The 22,879-nt window shown below is 42.6% G+C and overlaps 1 protein-coding gene across 1 annotated transcript in view; it reads left to right on the top strand.

Annotated features, from left to right (window-relative positions):
• Positions 1–21,608, top strand: part of trim71 (tripartite motif containing 71, E3 ubiquitin protein ligase) — a 45,385-nt gene extending 23,777 nt beyond the window's left edge. The window contains exons 2-4 of the mRNA XM_088602219.1: positions 4,648–4,815; positions 9,950–10,084; positions 11,625–21,608. Of these exons, the coding sequence (XP_088458345.1) occupies positions 4,648–4,815; positions 9,950–10,084; positions 11,625–13,076 (1,755 nt within the window). The 3' untranslated portion in view covers positions 13,077–21,608. The remainder of the gene's footprint in view (positions 1–4,647; positions 4,816–9,949; positions 10,085–11,624) is intronic.
• The last annotated feature ends 1,271 nt before the right edge of the window (positions 21,609–22,879 follow it).

Raw genomic sequence — 22,879 nt, 5'->3', positions numbered from 1 at the left:
TAAACAAAGCCGTTTCTGTACCTGCCTTGCACTGTGCTGTCTTCTGAGATAGGTTCCTGTTCTCAAAACGCTCCCGTTTTCATACTTGTTTTGCGTCAGTTTGGGGAGGGGAATCTTAATTCACTCTGTCCTCCAGGGCTGTGACCCGCTTAAGAACTGCTTCTGCTTCGTGGTCTTTGATCATGGCGGCTGCTTCAATCCTGTTAATTGTTAATTATTGATTATTAATGATTAATTATTAATAATTCAGTCCTATTAATTGCTTCCATCCACAATTGTCTCGCATGTTGCGTCGATTAAACTGTTTCAAATCGGCCATCGCACTTGCGTGTCTGACACTTGTTGTGTTGACCTCGTTTCTTGACACCACAAGGTGTTGACCCTCTAAAGTCCACTAGGTTGGACTGCTGCAGTTAACTGGAGCAGTTTTATCTATGAGGTTCTGGTAGGTTTACCATAGAACAATTAGACTTTGTACTCTGGAGGGGACTTTTTACAGCTGTACTACATCTGTAATTAATAATTATAATTGAACATAATTAATGTTATGTTCTTTCTTTCGTGTTTCTTATGGCCAATGTTTTGTTTAGTGTATATTTATGATTTATGCAGCTGTTTTATTCTGTTTTCTATTGTGGTGCAAGATAAGGATAATGGGACATAATGCTTTTTAATAATGCAAATATTTACAGTGAATAGAAAACAGTCAGATACAGGATTTTAATATGGGAATGCAGTATTCACTGAAAGAAGGGTTTGTGCATGTCCTACATTGAATGGCAACTTTCAGACATTCTCTCTTTACACTTAAGTGTTGTCTCTTCTCAACTTAAAAGTGTAAGAGATTATACTGTCTGCAACTCTCAAATACATTAATTCTAATTATGAGCGCTCTTGATATAGCCATAGGCTTAATAGGACATTCCAAATAACTCCTTTGTGAATAAGACCAAACTCACTGACGTGTGATGTCAAAGAGTGAATTCAATATCATGTCTGTGTATGTACTCTACAGCTGTTGCTGAGGCTAATGAAGTAATTACAACTTTAAAGAAAATAGACTGTATAGATGAGTTTCTTTGGACACTTTCTTTAATGTGGAAAATCTCAGATTACTTTAGAGAGTTTGTTTTAAATATTGTTCTTGAAAGAAAAACAAATGCTGGAACACAATATGTTTTTCTTAACCCAGTATTTAAAGGTAAAAAAAATCAAAGGAAACAATAGGAGGAAAGAGGACAAAACTAGTTTTTACTGGACTTACGGATTGCAGACGATTGGGTCATTTGAACTACCCAGCTTGTTGAGTGTTCAGTGGCCAATGGATCTGAGGATCTTGCCAGCCATTTCTTGAAAGAAGCCAGGGCTGCTGGCTCTGACAACATGGCTGTCCCCCGCAACATCTGGGCTGAAACAAAGGGAAGGTCCCGTTAAGGAAACCCAGTAGAGAAGGAGATGTGTCATGTTGTGAAAACGTGAGGGATTAAGATGCCTGAGGGCCGATTCAAAAAATGCTACCAGACAACACTTTTCTTCAGACTGGTACCATGTGTAATAACCCAGTTTCAGGTTGTTTTTTCACCCAGGCTAGGAGTCTGGTGTATTAACACATCTCTACTCTTCCCTGCTTAAAATACATCCAGATACATTCCACAGAATTTATTCACTGGTATCAAATAGTTTTTATTTGCATAACAAATACAGTACAGAGTGCATGAACCACTTTTCTTTCCCCATCAAGAGCGATGGAATTCAGCACTAGATGCTGGTAAAAGGAAGATCCTCTGGCTGTTCTACAATGTCTTTTTGACTTGCTGGTAATGAAGCGCAAAGAAAATAAAGCTGCATTCAGACCGTATTCTGTAATAATTACTCATTTGAAATTCAGTCATTCTTGTTTATCACCACCCATTCAAAAATGTAATTCCTGTTCCGTCTCCTCGAGGGAATAGGTACTTCAAGACATCGTTTTAAAGCCAAAAACTCCAGCTTAAAAGTTTGGAGGTCTCCAGATGACGACTTATTTGTAAAGCGCTGTAAAAGCTCTTGTGATAATGACACAGCAGTTAGAATTGCAGTATTCAGTATTCATTTATTTTTGGAAAGTTGCCCTAAGAAACCACAGCAATATAGCACGTACAGGGTTATAATCCAACATTTCAGGAATGGCTGCACCAGCTAGATACGTTTTTTTTAAAAATGTAGTTGGTTTTTGGACCATGGAATACATGTTTATATTTTGAAAGAGACTGAAAGTGATCAAATTAAGATATTTCCTAGCACTGTGTCCAACAGTCTAGTTACCCTCTCAGATCCAGGGGGTGTTTCAGGATCACTAATGGAATGCCTCTACTTTGTCATTATTTTCACTGAAAGCTGAATCCAGTTAAGGGGGTGGCAGTCCGCCATCTGTAGTTGGTGATTTACTATATCAGTCTGCAGTTTTCATCCATGTGGCCAGCTTGCAGTGTAAACTGCAAGTCCAAGAATAGGTGCAGAGCTGTGTGATCAAGGGCAAGATGCTTCCGACGAGAGCAATCTCTTCGAATGTTTCTCGCTTGTCTTTGTGTGGAGTATCCAACATTCTTATTTCAAAACAAAACAGTGTGATAAATTCAGAACGATTCCAGTAGGGAATCTTCTAACAGAAAAAAATAATTTAGCACCCTTCCATCTACGTGTTCACTGGTGGGATTGCTGTGACAATGTGGACCCTTTGTGGCCTTTGTTCATGTCTGTTTAAAATCTTATACTGAGAAGTTTGTCCTACTTTTATATCACCGATAAATTCAACACGACCCATTTATAATAATTTTTGTGATACATGTGGTAAGAAAATAAGATGTGTATATTTTCTAAACATTTCATTTTTGTGTTTACATTTTAATTTTTTCTTCCATGGAACAATAACTAAAAAAAACTACTCCTAAACAGCAAATATATACAATCAAAAGAAAAAACCTGCCTATATATTTGAGGGACAAAACATCAAAGACACTTTTAAGGTCTTTCTTAATACTGCTGTATGCTTTTTGTATCCCATTTATTTAGCAGCTTCTGTTATCACATATGGGCAAGCTTAAAATGTTTTGATTTCCTTGTTATACTCACCATTCAGATTAAATGTTAAAAATGTGTAGACCAGGGTGCTAACAGCCTTTAGCTCGGTAAAATCTAACTGGTAGGTCTAATCCTGCACAGGCCTACTCTGCTGTGACCTGGGTTATTCATCTGATGTGGAATCTGGTACCGCTGCACATCGCGCTGCAGTGGTCTTTTTCTGTCTTTCCACATGGAGGAGTCAAGGCCTTATCCCAGCTTCACTCTTGGCATCACAGCGTGTTACATTGCGGAGGTTACGGCTGAGAGCTGGAACAAAATGTTGTAGCAGTCAGGGAGAAATGAACAGGAATCTTGATTCAGACATGTCTGAAATGAGTCGGAGGGGAAAAAAACACTTAAGAATGTAACGCGGGCCAAGTGGTAATAAGGTGGTTTGTTTTTTTCTGCATGTGGATTTTATCTGCTCCGGAATCCCATCTGGACCGAGAAATGGCTCGTGTGGGGTGCCTGGAACACGGGGCGAGATAATTATTAAGCACTGTTTCTGCTCCGTCTTCCTGTGATGTTTTGTTTCAGCTGTTTCATTCCCAAATGGCATCTGCATTCCTTTCCTTTGTTCCTGGTTGACCGTGGAATTTTGGAAATGTGTGACAGGGCAGGATAGGGTGGGGGGTTGGTGTTCAGCAGGAGGCGGGGGGCTGCTCGCCACCATCATTAGATCAGAGTTTCGCTTGAGAAGCCGTTCATTATGCCGATAGATTGATTGCCACTGTTTCCCAAGGGGCCATTTTTAAAAAACACTCAGTAACTTAACCCTTTCATGTTTAAACAGGGAGACTGAAGGGCACCTTGGAATTCCTGATTTTAAAATGGTATATTTTAACTGGCTTTGCCTCCACACTAATTAAGAGATTTAGAGTGATTTACTGATTGTCAGGATGTGTGCCACTCTTCTTAAACCATGCACTCTAAATTCCAAAATTCCATCAAAGCGATGAGCTAGAACTCATCGTGTATGAGAGGGGTCTGTCAGTGGCAGGAAAATTTAAAAGCATGCAGCCGAAGGCTTAACCCTCTGCATCTTTGCTGAGTCATAAACTCTGTGTGCAGCTTTTAATTTTCTAATCTTGGCTCTTATTTGTTTTGCAAAAGAAGTAGGGAAGTTTAGGGGTGAGTCATGGAGGGATTTGTTTGTTTTGAGCCTGCAAGGTTTGCACTTTTTGGCAAACAGAAACATGTAAAAAATCATACTTTTCACAAGCAATGAGCCGGTTGTTCTCAGTTCTTTTGTGTGTAATGTATTTTGGGATCGTGTATGTACGAACCCTCTGATGCTTGTATCGGCAATCTTTTTGGAATTTCAAGTGAAATGTTTGTGTTTTTGGTTTATCTCAAGCTGCATCTCCTGTGGGAAAGGGTGTGTTCAGTTGTTTAAAAAATACCTTTCCTAATAATTCGCAGAGCAGATTAAACCCTGTTGTGGATGGTCTGCTTTTCAGGCCTTTAGAATCCTCCTAGCACCACCCCAGTGCCCTGTGACAGCAGGCCGCCTGTATTTAAATGCCTGCTTTGTGTTGTTCGTAGGTGTTCCGGTTTTTCTGCGACACCTGCTCTGTGCCTATCTGCCGGGAGTGCAGCGTGGGAAGACACGTAGGCCACAGTTTTATCTACCTCCAGGACGCCGTGCAGGACTCCAGGGCCATCACAATCCAGCTGCTTGCGGACGCCCAGCAGGGCCGGCAGGCTGTGCAGGTACCCCGCCTTTGCCTCCTGCGTCACCCCCCTTTCAGTGGCAGTGCCCCCTACTTCTCCGACCCGGGATCTTGTCCGATTCACAGGACCTCAGACCCTGTTAAGGGCAGGCGGAAAGTGATGCTGGTCTAAAAATAAAACTCTCGGGATTTATTGGTAAATGGAAGGCGAGGGTAAAGACTGCACCGGAGCTCATCCTGATTTCTGTGGTGGGAAACGGATTTGTGATCCCCCCACCCCCAGGGATGGGAACCCAGTCCTACTGGAGAGGGTCAGGCTCAGCTGTCCAGTTGTGCTGATCCCCTCTTACTCAGCTGGGCGGACTGGGAGAACTGGGGTACAGTCCCTCACTCAGGGTCACTCTCTGTAGCAGGGACTCGAACCCACAACCTGCCAGTCATGATAATGTTTCTATACTGCACCAGGAGCTCAGACCCTACTGCTCAACCACTACACTATGCTGCCTTATTGATAGATACAAGGCACTAGAAGTTAAGAAAAAAAAAGTGTCTTTCTGTCCTTCACGCGAGGGTGTTTCTCCCAGTCTGGTGTGGTTTGATTTTTCACGACGAGTTCATTTGAATCGAAGCGAACAGATGAAAGATAACATTTTGTTCAACTCTGTTGGGAACACGTCGGGGAACTAATATTTAAAATGTTTCTCATTGGGGGGAAAAATACATGTACTGAATGCAGTAAGAAAAGCTTACACTTTGTTGGGCTTGCACTGTTGTAGGGTTTCCTCTGTTTGGAAAAGAAGAGAGTGGTGATGTGTGCACGTGTAGCGTTTTTCACATTTACATTTGAAAAGAGCTATCCCAGTGAGGCAGTTGGAAATGGCACCCCAGTGGGCACCCCTCCCTCCCTGGGCAGGGGAGAAAGGGCCCCGACTGCTGCTGTGTGACCTGACAGCTCGTATTCAGGAGGCTGATGGCTGGAGCAGGATGGATCATTAGCAGAACACAGAGGAAGTGTTTCTGTCCTCTTCCAACTTCAAAGGCCCTGGGGAGGGGAGAGAGGAGGGGCGGTGGTGGCTGGAAAGCGGCCATTTGTCCCATTCGAATAAGAGCCGCAGAAGATAGGCCCCACATAAGCCTGTTGGCAAGGAGATAAGAAGCATCCAGCTGTGAATGGGGAGAGGGGCTGGAGAGGAGGGGGGCGCGACTGAAAGGAATTTCGAGGGAAAGGCGGCTCCTCATGTGGCAGCAGGAAAGGTTACGTTACCCCCCCCCAATCACTCCACCCCAGATCCTAAACTCGAGGGAAAACACCCTTCACAACAGCACTGGCACCCCACTGAGAGGGGGCGGAACACCTCCCTAAAACTGTTTGTCCTGGAGCTGAGTGTCTTTTTGCATATTTCACAGTGGGTGGGGGGGACATTTTTGCATATGACTTCAAAATATTTTGTTTTAATCTCAGCAGTCTGGACCAGAAGCAAATTATTATGTCCTTGGTCTTAATTTGGACCATAGAGTATCATCTTTTTCAAGTCCAGCATGAACCCAAGAACAAAGATTGCTCCGAGGGTGTGGAGCGTGTGTGATCACCCCCAGCTGTTCACTGGTGCTCCTGAATAGGACAATGATGGTACACAGTGATACACAGGGCTTAATGCTCGGAGGCCCTGTGCTGGAAAAGCAAAGGAATTAGCTAATCCTTTTATTCCACTGGGCTAAACAGCGAACCAGACCCGCAGTTCAAAACCATTACTCTGAGACCAGGACCCCCTGTTTATTGGCTTGCAAACACATGCTGGAGTTAAACAATGCCAGGGGTCCCACTGTAAAACAATTCCCTTAAGAGATGAAGCCATAAATGCCTCATTATATGACCAAATCTCAATTGTAGGATGGCAGAGGTTCTGCCATTTGTACTTTTTCTGCTCCTGTTCTAACCTTTGACAAGTGATCTGGCATACCTATTTAAAATTAGCGGATCATTGTACACTGATGCACAATGAAAGCACAGCAGTGTAGGGTTTACGTGATCAGCTCATTGGGCGTATGCATAATGTTATTTCTGTTTTAAACAGTGAGTGGACTTGCTCATCATTTGGTTCCGTGGGTGAACAGTGTTCCCGGCCCAAGCGCTGAGATTTCATAAAAAATCTCCATGTGTCCAGTGTTTGGTATTTAGGTTGAATTTGCGTGATGAGTGGGTTAAGAGCCACCCAAAAAGACACTTTTTACTGAATGAAGAGATGTGGAAGTTGCAGGCTTGTGGCACTAGAGTGCGTGTTTTGCTGCAGGGGAGATCAGGTGTGAGCCGAGGGCAGAGCTGCGTTGCTCCAGCCAGCTGCTGGGGTGCTGGAGGTGTGATGGTCTGGGGAGGAAGTTCCTTTAGCACAAGATCTTCTCCAGTGCACGTTAACAAGCCTCTCGCTTCCTGCACAACGGTCCAGGAGTGTCGGACCCCCGGCAGGACGATACGGGGGCAGGCGGTCCGAGGGGGCACAGTGGCACGACCGCAGGACACAGCGTCAAGGTCTTGCCGTGGCTGGATTCCTCTCTGGGCCCGCCTGCAGCACAACATCTGTTGGATCAACAGGAGACAACTGCAGCCCGCCGAGCTTCCCCAGCTGACCGCAGCTTCACTGCAGCAATGACGGAAACATTTCCCAGCTGTCTGATTGGAGGACGATGAGGCTGTGTGTCAGGCTGTAGCTGCCTCTTAACCACCTACAGGCAGTCCTTGGGCTTATGATGCAACTGGTTTGAAAATAGTCTTTTAAGCTGACAAGTCATAACTCGGAGCTAATTTTCTCATGCCTTGGTACAAATAATTGGTTCCTGAACCAAGGCAAAGTACTGTGTTTTCACTAAATAGGTATCGTGACCGTATGACTTGCACTTTCAAAAGTGCCTTTCAATTCAAAGACTAATCCAGCCTTACACCTTTGCCAGTATGAAAACTGGTTATTAATGCCCTAGCATCATACAGTCCTGTCCAAAAGCATCACTATTGCCGCTCAAGATCACAATGTAAACAACACACTGATTTGATCAGAAGTGTCATCGTGGGTTATGTTTCCTAGTAAATCCCTTATCAGTGGTATGTTGACTGTGCGCAGGCATAAATACTATAGCTACTTTACTGAAGTTTGATTTTTAAGCTTGAAATCATTCCCTACTGTAGTGTCATATCTGATTGATCAGTGTGATGTCAAAATCAGTGGTGAAAAGTCAATTAATAGTCGAATTTGAATGGGTTTCAATTCATAAATGTCATAAGTTGCCTCCATTTTAACTTGAATGTTGTGAAGTTGAGGACTGACTGTATACAGCATGCACATGGCGTTTCGAAAAATGTCTCAAAATGCGGTGCTCATTAATTCCGAATGTAACGTGTATTGGAGCAACAAAGATTTCCACCCTTATAATTTTGAAGCTGAGAACAGGACACGAATTTGTTTTAGAATCGTATGTGAAACATGTTTCCCATGATGGAGCCAGGATGGGGCCTGGAGCACTTCTCAATTGGAGAATGCCGTTCCCTGTGCTCTTTGGTTTGAAGGACGAACAGGTTTTAGGCGGTTTCTCCCAGCCAGATGCTGTACCATGAAGAATATTTTAACCTTTTGAATCGGTCTCCATGGAGTAAACCGCCCCTGCATGTAAACAAACCAGATTAGCTCCCCTGTCAGCAAATTTCCGCCCACTGCCCAAGGTATTATCTCAAATGAACTTTGACCCTGAACTTGTGACCTGCAGGACTGCCAGAGCTCCTAAATCCTGTCTCTTTGATTGGTGACCGCCTTTTTGCCCATTGCGTAGTTATATTTCCCATCTTTTAAGACATACAGGTAGGTTCCATATTAAAACTGAGAGATCGGGACAACCGAATATGCTGAATTATCAACTATTAAATATTTTTGCATATATACATTTTGTAACAAACTAAATGTGCAGTTTTTGCAGACCCTGAAGTCCAGATTTTTTTTCGAAACCTGGCAAAGATCAAAGATGGAGGTGATCTTTGAGTTGGTATTTTAGACGTAAATTGGGAACATTCTGATAAATGTCCTCAAATTTCCTGCTTGACACTACTGAGTGCTTGAGTACTGTGTACTTTCATGTTTTGTCATCTTAATTATCCTTGAAGCAGAGAGAAGAGTTGCAGGGTAAATCTGCTTTATTAAAGTATCCAGTCCTAGAAATGACATGTGCCCCATATTTTTCTAGCCTTCTGTAACCCATCCCGTTTATGTTTGCAGAGGAATAAATATTTGATCTCTTGCATTTTTGTTTGCCTGTGGGTGTGTTTTTACTGAGGTCAAATGTCGTAACCTTTAACTTCAGCCTTTTCAGGCTTCATGTGTTGTTACAACCGCAGGTTGGAAAGGAGCGCCATTTTGCAGTCAAAACTGTTATCTTCTGTTTTGTAATGACAGTGCATAACAAAGCTGTGATTAAATTGCTATCATAATGCTTCTGAATATAACTCATTGCAATTATGTGAGGTGTTGAAGTCATGTTGTAAAGAAACACCGGTGTTTGTTATACAGGAGATTAGATTTTCTGTAGATGTGGATCATGAATGATTTACTGTTGCTGTTCCTCATTGAACCATTAACACTGAAGACCTTGGTCGTAAACCTCTGGTTCTCTGACCGCATGTGTTGAATATACAGCGGAGCTTTTTTTATCACATCGGTATTCCAGTGATTTGGAATATTTGATACTGCCAGCCAGCCAGCAGGAGACACTTTTCTTACTGGAGTCAAACTGCTGGGCACATGTTCCCACACTATCTTGTCAAATAAAGATGACCATTTTTTTAATGTCTTGATAACTTACAAATGTGGGTTGGGTGTTATTTTCCCAAACAACAACAACAACATAAATAAGGTACTTAATCTCTGGAAAGCCATTAATAGAATCTTTGTATTGGGATTGTACAACATTAACCCTTCTTCGTATTTAGTGTGTAGTTTATTCTATACACTAATTTTCTTTGCAAATGTGGTCTTTCCATATGTTTCTGTATGGTCACGATGTGTCATTCTGAGTTACCTGATTACCAGGAATCCTGCCTACATATTTGACTTGAAAATTACAAGACAAATTCCTGAGCGTGTTTTATTATTCCTGCCGTTTTAAGAGACCTCTATCTGCTTGTTTGTGTGTTACAGCTCAGCATCGAGAAGGCCCAAGCTATTGCAGAGCAGGTGGAGATAAAGGCCAAGTTTGTGCAAACTGAGGTCAAGGCTGTCACATCGCGGCACAAGAAGGCCCTCGAAGAAAGGGAGTGCGAGCTGTTGTGGAAGGTAAAGACCAAGGGGGGTTTAATGTTGGAATAAACTTTGTGTACGATCCCTCCATACTGTGAGTTTTGAGATGTTTACACGTTTACATGTCTGTACTGTTTCTGTGTGCAGACAAAAAATCAAATCAACCAAAAAAATCATTTGAAGTTCTTTCGAAGGGAGTGTTTTTGTCTGAATGGCCCTGCCGTCCACAGTGTTTGATATGTTTGACCTCGGATGTCTTGGGAGCACTTTAAATAGGTGACCTGAATAAAATTAATATAAATGGAGCTGCTTCAACAACATGTGCATCAGCTTGCACCAGTAGTGTCACTGCAAGACGAGCAGCCTGTGAAGATGTGTGTGAATGCAAATATCCAGCACATTGTGTTTCAGTAAAAATGAGAAGCTCTTTGCTGCTGCAGTTTGCAGGTGTGTAAGGTGGAGCCTTGATTCCTTTGAATACTCTTAGACAAATAACTTCCCCACAGCAGCCTAGTTAATTCTAATAACACTCAGGCCCCATCCATTTTCAATGGGTTATGAGCACAGGTTACAGGCGGGGGGTAGAAGGAGAGATCGAGCTGACCGCTTCATCAGATAATCAAAGGACGTTGCCTGAATGGTTTTACATGTCAGAGCAGGACTCTGAATTTAATATGATACTCAGCAGACAGCCAGTCAAGTAACTTTTTACCCTTTAGCTTCTCGGAAACTGTTGCAATAAAAAGGGTTCCCCTTTCAGAAGCAACAGCCATCTGGAGCTGCAGACTATCAAGGGGAGAAGTCCCCCTTCAGCTGTCGCAAAGCACAGCACAGCCTCTCTCGCTCCCAACCCCCTGCCCCACACTACATCGAGACCTCCTCTGGTCAGCAGCGGAGAACGCCGTGCACATGGTGGGGAGAGACCGAGGGAGCCCTTCTCTGCCACTCTCGAACTCCACTATGCGCTGTTGGTGCTGCGTTTTGCAGATCAACATGCTTGTTCTTTAACTTAACTTAAACTTTTGTTGTCCGTGTTGCATAATAACACTGGATTTCTTCACATTTGACAGATTGCATTAGCCTCTTAAATTACGCTATGAAATGCTACACAAGCAGAAATAAAGCTGTTGCTTCATCTTCAAAACGCACAGATTATACCAGGTAAAAACAGGATGTTATAATGAAACATCTCTAAAGAATACAGGCCCCTATTCCTAAGCAACACCTTAAACTTAAGTTAGGAACTTTATCCATTGTGTTTATAAAACAACTTTTATTGTACTATATTTAAATTCTACATGCAGCATGTTTTTTTAAGACCTTGCTGCTTCTCCTTATTTAGAAAGCACAGCTTTCCGATTCTTGCTCAGCTGCAGCTTTCAAACAGGGAGGAAGCTAGTGTTCTTGTTTGCGAACTTCAAGAACGTGCTTGGATTCCTACCGGCCCCAGAATGCCTTCGTGGCTTATGTTAGAAAGGGCACTCGGTTGCGTCTAAATCGCTGCCCGCGACCTTCCTCCTTTTTTAATTGACGATTCTGACCTCGCGCTCTCCCTCTCTCGGACGTCTCTGTGCAGGTGGAGAAGATCCGCCAGGTGAAAGCGAAGTCCCTCTACCTCCAGGTGGAGAAGCTGCACCAGAACCTGAACAAGCTGGACAGCACCATCACCGCCGTCCAGCAGGTCCTGGAGGAAGGCAGGAACATGGACATCCTGTTCGCCCGGGAGCGCATGCTGACGCAGATCCAGGAGCTGAAAGCCCTCAGGGGCATGCTGCAGCCCCAGGAGGATGACCGCATCATGTTCACGCCGCCGGACCAGGCTCTTTACATTGCGATCAAGTCCATGGGGCTGATCAGCAGCGGTGCTTTCGCACCTGTCACCAAAGCCACGGGGGAGGGTCTGAAGAGAGCCTTGCAGGGCAAAGTGGCGTCCTTCACGGTGGTGGGCTACGATCACGACGGTGAGCCCCGGCTGTCGGGGGGGGATGCGGTCACGGCGGTGGCCATGGGCCCCGACGGAAACCTGTTTGCGGCAGATGTATCGGACCATCAGAACGGGACGTACACAGTCAGTTACCTGCCCAAGATGGAGGGGGAGCACCTCATCTCGGTGCTCGTCTGCAACCAGCACATCGAGGGCAGCCCCTTCAAGGTCCTCGTGAAGTCGGGCCGCAGCTACGGGGGCGTGGGGCTGCCCATGGCCTCCTTTGGCGGAGAAGGGGACGGAGACGGTAAGCTCTGTCGGCCCTGGGGCATCTGCGTGGACAAGGAGGGCTACGTGATCGTGGCCGACCGCAGTAACAACCGGGTGCAGATCTTCAAGCCCTGCGGCACCTTCCACCACAAGTTTGGCACCCTGGGCTCCCGACCCGGTCAGTTTGACCGGCCTGCTGGCGTGGCCTGCGACAGCCAGAGGAGAATCATTGTGGCCGACAAGGACAATCACCGCATTCAGGTCTTTACATTCGAGGGGCAGTTCCTCCTGAAGTTTGGGGAGAAGGGTACAAAGAATGGGCAGTTCAACTATCCCTGGGATGTGGCGGTCAACTCTGAGGGCAAAATCCTGGTCTCGGACACCCGGAACCACCGCATACAGCTCTTCGGTCCGGATGGGGTGTTCCTGAACAAGTACGGCTTCGAGGGCGCCCTGTGGAAGCACTTCGACTCCCCTCGGGGGGTGGCTTTCAACCACGAGGGCCACCTGGTGGTGACGGACTTCAACAACCACCGGCTGCTGGTCATCCGGCCCGACTGCCAGTCCGCCCGTTTCCTGGGCTCGGAGGGCACGGGCAACGGGCAGTTCCTGCGGCCGCAGGGGGTGGCGGTAGACCAGGAGGGCCGCATTATCGTGGCCGACTCCCGCAACCATCGGGTCCAGGTGTTTGAGCCCAATGGCAGCTTCTTATGCAAGTTCGGGACTCAGGGCAATGGCTTTGGGCAGATGGACCGCCCATCGGGTATAGCCATTACGCCCGATGGCATGATCGTTGTCGTCGACTTCGGGAATAATAGAATCCTGGTGTTCTGAAAACAAGAGAGCTCTTTCTCCTCAAAATGAGAACAAGAAGGAGGAAAGAAAATAAAATGAAGAAAGAGATTTTAAGATACACTTCATGAGGGTTCGGCCTTTAGGTTGAATGAGGGAAAGGGTGGCCATGAAAGGGATTTTGATTTTTTTCTGTACGTGTAACGAGCTTTCTTTTGAAGGTCAACCGACACTCCCATCATCAGGGTTTATAAATTCAGAGAAAGCTTGCCTAGCTGTAGTGGGTTTTTCCTATATTGGGTTATATGGCTGTTTTGTGAAGTGGAATCGGTGTCACTGACAGCAAAGGAAAAAGTAGATCAAACATTTTAGATTCCTCGTAGCAAACAGGGTAGTCACCAACGTAGTGTGGGATATCTAGAAAGTACTATAAACTCTTATTAGATTTCCGATAGTTGTAATTATTAGATATCGCTTGAAAGATACTGTTGGATTTGAGAGAAGATTTATGCTGTATTTATAACATGATGATTTAGACTTATTGTCTCAGTGGGCGATGAACCATAGAGCAGTATTGGCCCCATGCTTCAGTCACAACTGTTGCCAATGTGGTCAAGTCCCTCAGAAAGGCTTGGCTGGCCTTCATGTGCATCTTAAATTCCCTTTTATTGATCATCTCAGGGAATTACTTGCATTCTTGAAAATATTTTACACTCTGCATCATACCTACCTCATCTTGTTCATATATGAATGTACTTGTGTTTGTTGTGCAGAGATTTAGTCCGTGAAGTTTTATAAGAAGAAAAAAAAGTCTACCTCAATGCTTTTTTATTTAAGAGAGAGAAAAAAGAAAACAAAGTTAGGTTTATATTTGCACAGCTCGCACAAGTTTTCTAGATTGTTACTGTGCACATTAAGCAATTTAAAATACTGGATATTGCTGAAAAGATATTCAGAATCAAAGGCTACATGTTTAGGATAAAGTGTGGAGACCTTTCGATGAATCTACTGTTTGTTTTTGATGTTTTTTTATGTTAGTTTTTGGGGCGTTTAACCACCAAATGCTACATGTTGTAACTGTGGCAATTTCGCTTCATGTCTTGGCTAGTCTAAACTCTACACTTTCTCCCCTTTTCAAATTTAAAGTTTTGTAGCTGGTAGAAATTGAATAGGCAGGCTTGCCTTTTGTGATATATAAATAATGGCAAATGTTAGAGAGTTATTTGCTTCTATAGTAAGTTAGACCAAATAGGCTATATGGTGAATAACAGTAGCAGGTCAGTTCATAAATAGTATGTTAACAGCAGCATAAACAATAAATAGAAGATGATTCGAAGATAAATGCTGTTCTTAACCTTTGGGTGAATTTGAAATAATTGGATTAAGACAAGGATACGAGGCATTACAGATTAATTTGAAGTAGTCAATAAATACGCTTGACAATTTTCCATAATTGCAGCATTTATAGATATTTCCTCTCCTCCAGGATTACAGTGCTACAATTATGATAGAGTATAGAAGAGACTATAGAACGTATTACGGGCTTTGAGCATGTATGTTCAATAAAGAATAACGGGCTTCATAAAGCATGATGGTAATTTTTAGTGTTGTCACAAGGTAGTATAAGACCCCAGATAATCCTTTTTTTATTGAAACTTTTAAGGCGTTATTTTTAAGTGATACTTAGTGGTTCTGCAAAAATGCATTTGTTTGGAGTCTTAGAAGTTACGTTTGGGGACCTGCCAAAGTGTTTTCAAGCCGTGGTGGTGTTCCTCCTTACAAGGTTGCCTGGCCAACGTTGTTCTTTAACCTTTTTGTGTCGTGTTGAGTGAAGTGGGCTGTGAAATATTTACAGTACAGGGGCTACATTTGCAAATGGGCAACCGCAAACCCACCATCACTACACAAGACCGGTTTTCTCCACACTGAGGCATTGGATGAAATCCAAGCATTGTGGGACAGTTTATATTGTTGCCGTCCTTTTAATGTCCAAAAAGATGTAGGTGCAAGTAGACCAACCTTTTAAAGATTAGGGTCTAATGCCAGCAAAGGAAGGGAACCATGACTTGAGCACAAATTGCCCTTTGTTTGGTGTCCAGTTACCTTTATAACTTCAATATGTAAAAAAAGGCTCTTTATTTTTTTTCTGAAGTCTAAAACTTCCTAAAAGCTAAGCACTGTAGCTGAGCCAAGCTTAAAATGAAAATTTAAAATGAAAACATTCAATAGTGATCATAGAGATGCGTAATCTGGCTTTCAATTAGGCAAGGATAGAAAACAATTTAAGTCTTCACTCACTGGAATAGGTTTTTGAAGGAGAAGATATATTTTTTATTATTTTATTTAAGTCCTGATAGGTCTATGCTAAGTGTTTGTCCAAACAATCTGGAGAGGGTTAGGGGTCAAATTGTTTTGTGTAAAACAAACAGCTCTTTAGAACCTAAAACCCTAGCATTGATCCTGTAAGAACACTTCCATGTCTATTTCATATTTGTGAGTTTTCATTTTAGTGCAGTAACAGACCTATTACACGAATACAGTTAACCCAGACTTCTTAAAATATGATATTCCTTGTTCATTTACCATAATAGTTATTCTGTTAAACTGAAACTGGGATTTAAATCTTTAAATGGTTTGTACGTCTTGGGTAGACCCAGACAAACATTGAAAATGGGTGTCAGACACTAGTTTTCTCCGCATCTTCCTAACATCTGCTGTATGTTTAAAGCATGTTTGGTCTGTTAGGGCCTTTTTTAGAAAATCTTCCACAAAAAGTACTAAATGATTAAAATTTCATTACCCTGTCCTACCAAAGATGCTAGAAGCGATATCCATGCTGTATGGTATTTATCACGAAGGGTTCTGCTTACTGAAGCGCTCTCAGAGCAAAGTAATTCGGCCTTTAAAATTGTTTTTTACCATCTTGCTTTTTCATTGTACTGACAGCGTCCTCATCAGTCTTGATGGTACAGCAGCATTCCCTTCCTGCCCTTACTTGGTGACTTATCAAAATCAGCTTGCGCATTCTGTGCCAACCGAAATAAATAGTCCCCTCATGTCTCAACAATTCCACAAATGCAGTAGAATTCGGTCTCTTATTCAATTATTAGTTTCTTGGACATTTATTTTTACATTGCTTCACAACGCCTGTCACGATTGTAGTACAGTAGGTTAACACATGAACAGTGTGTCTACGTCAGGCGGGTGGCAGGATTTTTAAAGAGTGCTCTACTGCTGTAGTAAATCTTTCTTTATGCCAGGGGTGCTGCAGCTTGTCACCTTGATCGGGAGCCCTCTCCTTGCTTTTCTCCTCACTAACACGGCAGACCATGAACAATTAACCAGGACTGATGTCTCTGGTCTGTATCCGCACTGCTGGCAAGTCCCGAGTCGCACAGGATTGAAAACTCTCACATTGCGGTCTTGATCGAGGGACTGATTAAGCAAATGACGCTTAACAGAGTGTAGAGGCAACATCTCTCTCTAGAGAATTTTTAATGGTGGCAAGCTCAAGCAAAATCAGGAGCAGGAAGGAAATGGTACAGTACATTGGGAAAGGAACTTAAGCACACGTGCCTGTTGCGGGTTCTAATGTGTCCTTTGAAAGTAATTGAAAGACAGGAGAAGATTCTGCACCAGAACCCTTGAAAAAAAATAAATGTGCCAAATGGCTACACCTGATCTCACCAAGCAGGCTAGCTGGTCTGTGCTGTCAAAAATCCCCCCTTTATAAGTTAGCAGAAAACAACATTAGTTTTACTGTTCTGTTTCCAGGTTTCTGTCATCTTGCCTCCGCAAATATCACAATCTACCTTAAGAGGTGATGCAAAAACATTTTTTTCCAAATTAGATCTGCATATCTGATAGTAAAGATTCTTCCGGTTTTCTGAACACAGGACTTGGAGCTGCAAGAAAAAGGGACCCAGCCTGCATCGAATCCAGACAGTTCTGCTTGCATGCTGTTTGTTTTCTTTGATCACCTCCCCCACATATTTGCGTTTTTGCTGCGTTTTGAGACTTCGGCAAGAGCTTTAATTAGAACTTGATTTGGACTTACATTCTTGTGTTTAATGAAGCTTATTAACAGTGGTGCAGGATGTGACCAGAGTGTTGCAGAAAACACACTTTCTTCCTGATAGGATTTAGGAATGTTTCTCGCACACTTCTGTGAAGACTGTTTTTACAGTCTAGTTCTGTTCTCTTTAGGCGGCTGCCCCTGTGCAATAGCAGTTTAAGCAGATGAAGTTCCACAGTTGCGAAATGCATGTGTGCACTCCTTCATTTTCATCACAGTGAACAGATATCGGCCCCCAGATGCTCCGACTCCAAATAGGTCCCGTTTTCAAAACATAAGGCTGCTTTTGCGGAGACGGAGAGCAGAGTATAGGAAATGGGGAGAGACGAGCAAAGAGCTGTAGATAGATGACAAGAAGATTAGATGATGTCCTTTAAGGCTTTTCTTTATGAATCTGAAGGTCTGCAATTTTAAGTCCAGAAAACACCTTTTGATTTATCAAAAAAAACTTTAAAAAAATAACCCTTTCTCACCCCCACTCTTCCAAGTTTAAATGCAGTGTCTAATTACGTTCCTGTTTCCTTTGGGGTCTTGCAGATTGTTTTGTTTCATTAATGGGCAAGTATTTCCTGACTAGCGAGCTGACTTGAGTTGAAGCTTGTTGAACAACACATTTTATGAGTTGTGTTCAGCAGTAAGTGAGGCACCATTAAAGAGGTCTGTAAAAGCAGTTAGCACTACCCTCTTCCTAACTATATGCAAGAGTTTCAACAAAGCCTCTGTGCAAAGACTGCGAACAGCTCGTAGCAAAAAGAAAAATGTTTTGACAGGTTTTGCGCTGTCAAAAATGTACACCAAGTTGTGGGTTATGCTAAATTTAACAAGAACACAAAGGAACTGTATCCCCTTAAAAAAAACATTTTTTCTTGACCATTCTAGTTGTAACAGAAATTAATGCATGCTTTTGTTGAATTTAGTTTACCTTAAAACAAGCAAAAAAGCTCCACACAGGTGAATCCACTAATTTGTAGAAGCACAGCTATCTGTGCAAAATGTATTGGTTATTTTGGCTGTATTCAGTCATTTATTTGATTTAAATGTTACAGATGAATCCCATAAAAATCCTATCCTGTTGATTTTTTTTTTTAAGCTTTGAAGGGGATGCAGTTCTTTTAGTTTATCATGCGATGATTGTGCCTTTTTATATATTGGGAAATTGATCAGCACAGGTCTGAGAGATGTGCCAAAAAATATTGTAAAAATATGTAAAAATACCTGGGTGCCAAAATAAGAAGTATAGGGGGATTTATGAGTGATTGTTTTCTGAAGGAAGATGTGAACACAACATTTCTTGAAAATTTTGGCACCATTAGTATCCTGTATTATAGTTTTTGCAATTTAAACTCCTTTCTTCTTAACTACAGATTGTACCCTAAAATAAACCTTACAGGGAAGACTAATAATCACTTAGCCCCTCTGTCATACACTTTCCTACCTCATTACCCGTCACCACCGCTCAGTTAACTTTTTACCTCAATGCAGTGATTGTAGAAATGTGCATTTAGTGTCAACTCAGAAGGCTGAAGGACGTAACTTGATTTAAAAAATCCAAATAGAAGTGTTGAGAATTCAAACTGTAGTTTAGTACAAAGTATTTAAAAAAGAGCCTGTTTACCAAGTTGTTAGCACATTGTGTAAAAGGGTGAGCCAGTATGGAAACAGTATTTCTGCTGCTTTAAACAAACTATCAACACTGACACGATCTTTTGGTTTCAGTATTATGTAAAACATTCAGTCTGCTTACATCATTTGAAATTAAGTTGCAGAGTTCTGTCTCTTTAAGACCTATAGGTCTTTACTCTATAAGAGAAAAATGTTTGTTATTTTAAAAATGTTTGCATGCTTTAAAAGTTCTAGTAGAGAAGCTTCTTTGAGATTGGTATTAAAAAGAAACTTCTACCATTTTTATGCTATACCAAAATATTTGTTTGGTGGGTTGCGGTGAGTGGCTTTGACTATGAGATTGTATCTCCTTTTTAAATAGCTTTATGTGTCCCATTCAAGGTATTGCAGTAATTCAGTTATTATAGTTGTTGAAATCCACATGCCTTAACACTACTGTACCGGAATGTTGTTTGACTTCTTTCCAGTGCTTACTTCTTCTATACGCAATTTAAACTGCCAAAGTCGCTCTGGAACGCGTTTGACAAATGAGTTCCCTGCTTCTGCTGCCATTTGTTAAGAACTCTTAGCATCAAAACATTGCGTTCCTGCTAAATGACATGCACAGAGGTGTGGAAAATAGTGCGCATACAGTGTTCTCTGTGTATGGAAGTAAGCTTTGTGGACACATGAGCTGTCGCAGCATGTCGGAGGCCCCGGCAGTTCGTCAGGAAGCGCAGTTCCTTGCAGGGCAGTATATACGTATTCCTCTCTTCCTCAGCCAGTGCTGGTGGCAGGCTGGACCAAAGACTTGGGGATCCTGATCCCCGAGAACGAAAAGGTGTTCTCTCGGTGTCCGCTGATCATATACAAATAGTTTTGAAAAAATAGCGGATTTTAGACTGCTAAGAAAGGGACTGCCCTATGTCTTAAGGCTGTTGAATGTAATAAACATGGCATAATGTCTTTTGGGGGTAAAGACACAGCTGTCTAATGTGGTTTGATGTCCTGTACAGAGAGGAGTGAAGATGTTGTGAGGAAAGAACGACAGAGGGGGGGGGAAAAAGCAACAAATTCTTCATCATTATTCACATAGCAGAGACCTGCGCATTCTGCCCTCTGCCAATTTAAGTATGAAAGTTTAGTGAGAATGCCTAACGAATCGGAGGCACCTCCACTGTATGGGCAGCGTCTCGACAGCTGTATATTGTTTTGCAGATCACACTCCAAATTACATTATGCCAGCCTTTTTGTATGCTTTATGTAATTCAGGTAAAAAAAGATACAAGTCAACAAGTGAATGTGTTGGTGGCAGTGGCTATTTTTGCTATGCTTTACCTTGAGTGGGTCTCTGATTTCCTGTTGTACGGGTTTGCTAGCCAGTTTGGTGTATTCCATCATTTGCTTTGCCTCTTATGGTTAAAAAAAGCAATGTGTACCAGTTCTTAAGTGCATGGTCTTAGACCTCTTTTAATGATTGTATAATCTTGAAAAAAAAAAAGAAAAGTAAAAAAAAAAAAAAGATACTCAGGTAGCTTTCCCGGGCCCTGGTTTTTGGGAGCCTGTTTAACTTAAATGTCGTGTCCTGTAGTGAAATAGTGACTTTCTGTTAAAACTTCAGAAGATTAGTATTTGATTTTGATTAGCATCTATACTTCTTGATCTGTGTAAGAACATTGTTGCTTTCTGAAATTCTGCGGGGTTACTGTTTATTTTGTTGTTGTTGTTTTTGTTCCTGTGTCCATTGAAAAAACAAACAGCAAAACTGAAGGTTTCAAGGCAACCCTTTCGGAAGTTTTATTTTGAGAACAGTTCTCCTGTTTATTTAGGACACCCCCAAACTGACACAAATGGGGATTGGGATGCGTTCTGTCATGTTGGCGTTCACAAAAGAACACAAGTTTTTTAAAGAAAAGCTATATGCTTACAGCTGAATAAACCATACTGTAGACTTCGCAGTTTAAAACTAAAATTGAGCAAAATTTACTAAAGAGTAAGAAGAGTAGCTCTAGTGATTTTAGAAAGATGGTAATTTGCTCTTACAAAATTTATTTTTGTGGTTCCTATTGGGCTGTGAAACGCGGAAATCTCCTCAGGCCTGATAGTCTGTCAGATTAACAACGGTTTTCATTTTTGTCCGTCAAGACCGTGAACTTCAAATGCCGCAGTGCTGACCAAGGTCTCTGCGAGCAAATGTTCTGTGCTTATCGATCACTGGTAGAAATCCTAGTTCCTCTAACTCGTCATTTTAAGTTGAGTGAGGAAAAAACATTGATCGCTATTTCTCTAGAAGCTAAATCTCGCTCTTGAAATCTAATAATGTGCATGTTGGAAGATGGCATAATACACAGTGGCTAAATGATACAGCCCTAGAAAATCTGAATTCCTTCATCACCTTGATTCTTCTGGAGGGGTTGGTGGGCTTATGTAGCCATCTTCCTGTTGTTTTTTTAGGAAACTCCTGCTGTGTAAATCTTTACAGGGCGATGCATGACAGAGTGCCTCCCATTTCTCCCTTTTCTGTTTGTGGCCGGGTGCTCAGCATATATTCACTGAATGTATTTTCGTCACAGTCCACGAAGAGAGGCTGTCCTGTGTGACTGGCTTAGTTTAGATGGAGGCTGGTGTCGCTGCCCTGTCCCGTGGAGGAGCTCCAGCTCTGAGCTCTGGGTCTGTGGGGGGAGGGGGTTCTCACAGGGGGCCACAGTCCTGCCTCAGAGGGCTGCCTGTTAAGAGTTGGTGTCACATCTACTGTCTAAATCAGGCTAAGGAGACAATAATATATTGGTTGCCTGCAGCCTTTAAACAAACTTGTTGTCTTTGTGGACTTTAAACGTTTCCTATGCAGTTATGATTTTGTTTTTGTTTACACTTAAATAAAACTTGTATTTCTTGGATCTCGGCCTCGTGTCTTCATTTGTGTTTTTGCTCTTCCCCTCCCGGCTTAAGCAAACTCAACCTTTAGGACTCGAGCGTTTGTGGGCCGACTGGGCTCCTGCGGGGCCCTTTCCGATGTTAATTTCCAGATTGTTGCAAAACAAGTTGCGTGTAGTTGCTGAAATAATATTCTCCCTCAACAGGATATCCATTAAAATCACTGCGTCCAAGAGTGAACTTGTACCTTGTACTAAATTATTTTCAATAATTTTTATGTAAGTGTTAAGTTTGTGTGCATGAAGTTCTACTTGCAATTTAACTGCAACTACAAGGTGTGAAGTGATGGGAGTTTTCTCGTGTCATCCTCTAAGCGTGCGAGTTTAACAGCATGATAATAACCCTTACAGCCCTTTTATTATCTGCCTGGAAACTGGTACAAGCTACTAGATCTTTACTTATGTTATCAGTTCGTCCAATCGTATTTAAATGTTCCAGACTTATAACCTTTTTATTGAAGCAGGAGTGTGATATTTGACTGTAGCTAAAGGCTCCCCAGCTTTCAGGGGTTGAAAAAAGCTCATCTGAACTTCCTTCGGAGCCCTGCCAGTAAGCTCTTGGGATCAGTGGTCACACTGCCTTCTCTTTGTTCACTGTGTGGTCTTGACATCTCAAGAGCTGTCAGCTACTTTCCCAGGAACGCGGCTTTTCTCATGCAAAATTTCCGGCACGTTGTGTGTCAAGCGGTCCTGTTGACACAGAGAATGTAACGGAACCGTATTAAACCACCATTCTTTCCCCCCACTTCAGTCAAAGATGGGCACGGGCATAATTCAGCATTAAATGGGAAGCAGAGCAACCCAAAACAGTGCACCTTCATCACGGGGCAAAACAAGGCTCTTCATGCAAGGGGATGGGGATCACTGTAAGTAGATCCCGTTTCATAAGAAAAACACTTAAAAGTTCCCATTTTTAAATCGGTAGCTTCTGATGGGAGTGCATAGTTTACCTACGGTAATGGAGCATTTTCCACAGACTGGCAGGAGTTATTTAAATGTCAGTTTTCACAATCAAGGTGAGCTAACTCCTGCGGTTTGAGAAACTGGCTGCTGGTGTTGGTGGTGTGAAAAGAGACTTGGACAAGGCCACAGAAGAGGCATCGCAGGCACAGGGTTTCCTTGATGAGAGTCAGGAAATCCTGGTAAAAAATCTACAGCCGGACAAGAACACAAATCTTACAGCTACCTGTGTTTTCCTTTCCTTGAGTTGTGAAGAACACTTCTCTAGGATGTAA

The sequence above is a fragment of the Lepisosteus platostomus genome, chromosome 12 (genome assembly GCF_059453375.1).
Source record: "Lepisosteus platostomus isolate fLepPlt1 chromosome 12, fLepPlt1.hap1, whole genome shotgun sequence".
NCBI classification, from domain to species: domain Eukaryota; kingdom Metazoa; phylum Chordata; class Actinopteri; order Semionotiformes; family Lepisosteidae; genus Lepisosteus; species Lepisosteus platostomus.
Note: the sequence above shows the minus strand (reverse complement) of the source record. Positions and strands in the feature narration are given on the sequence as shown.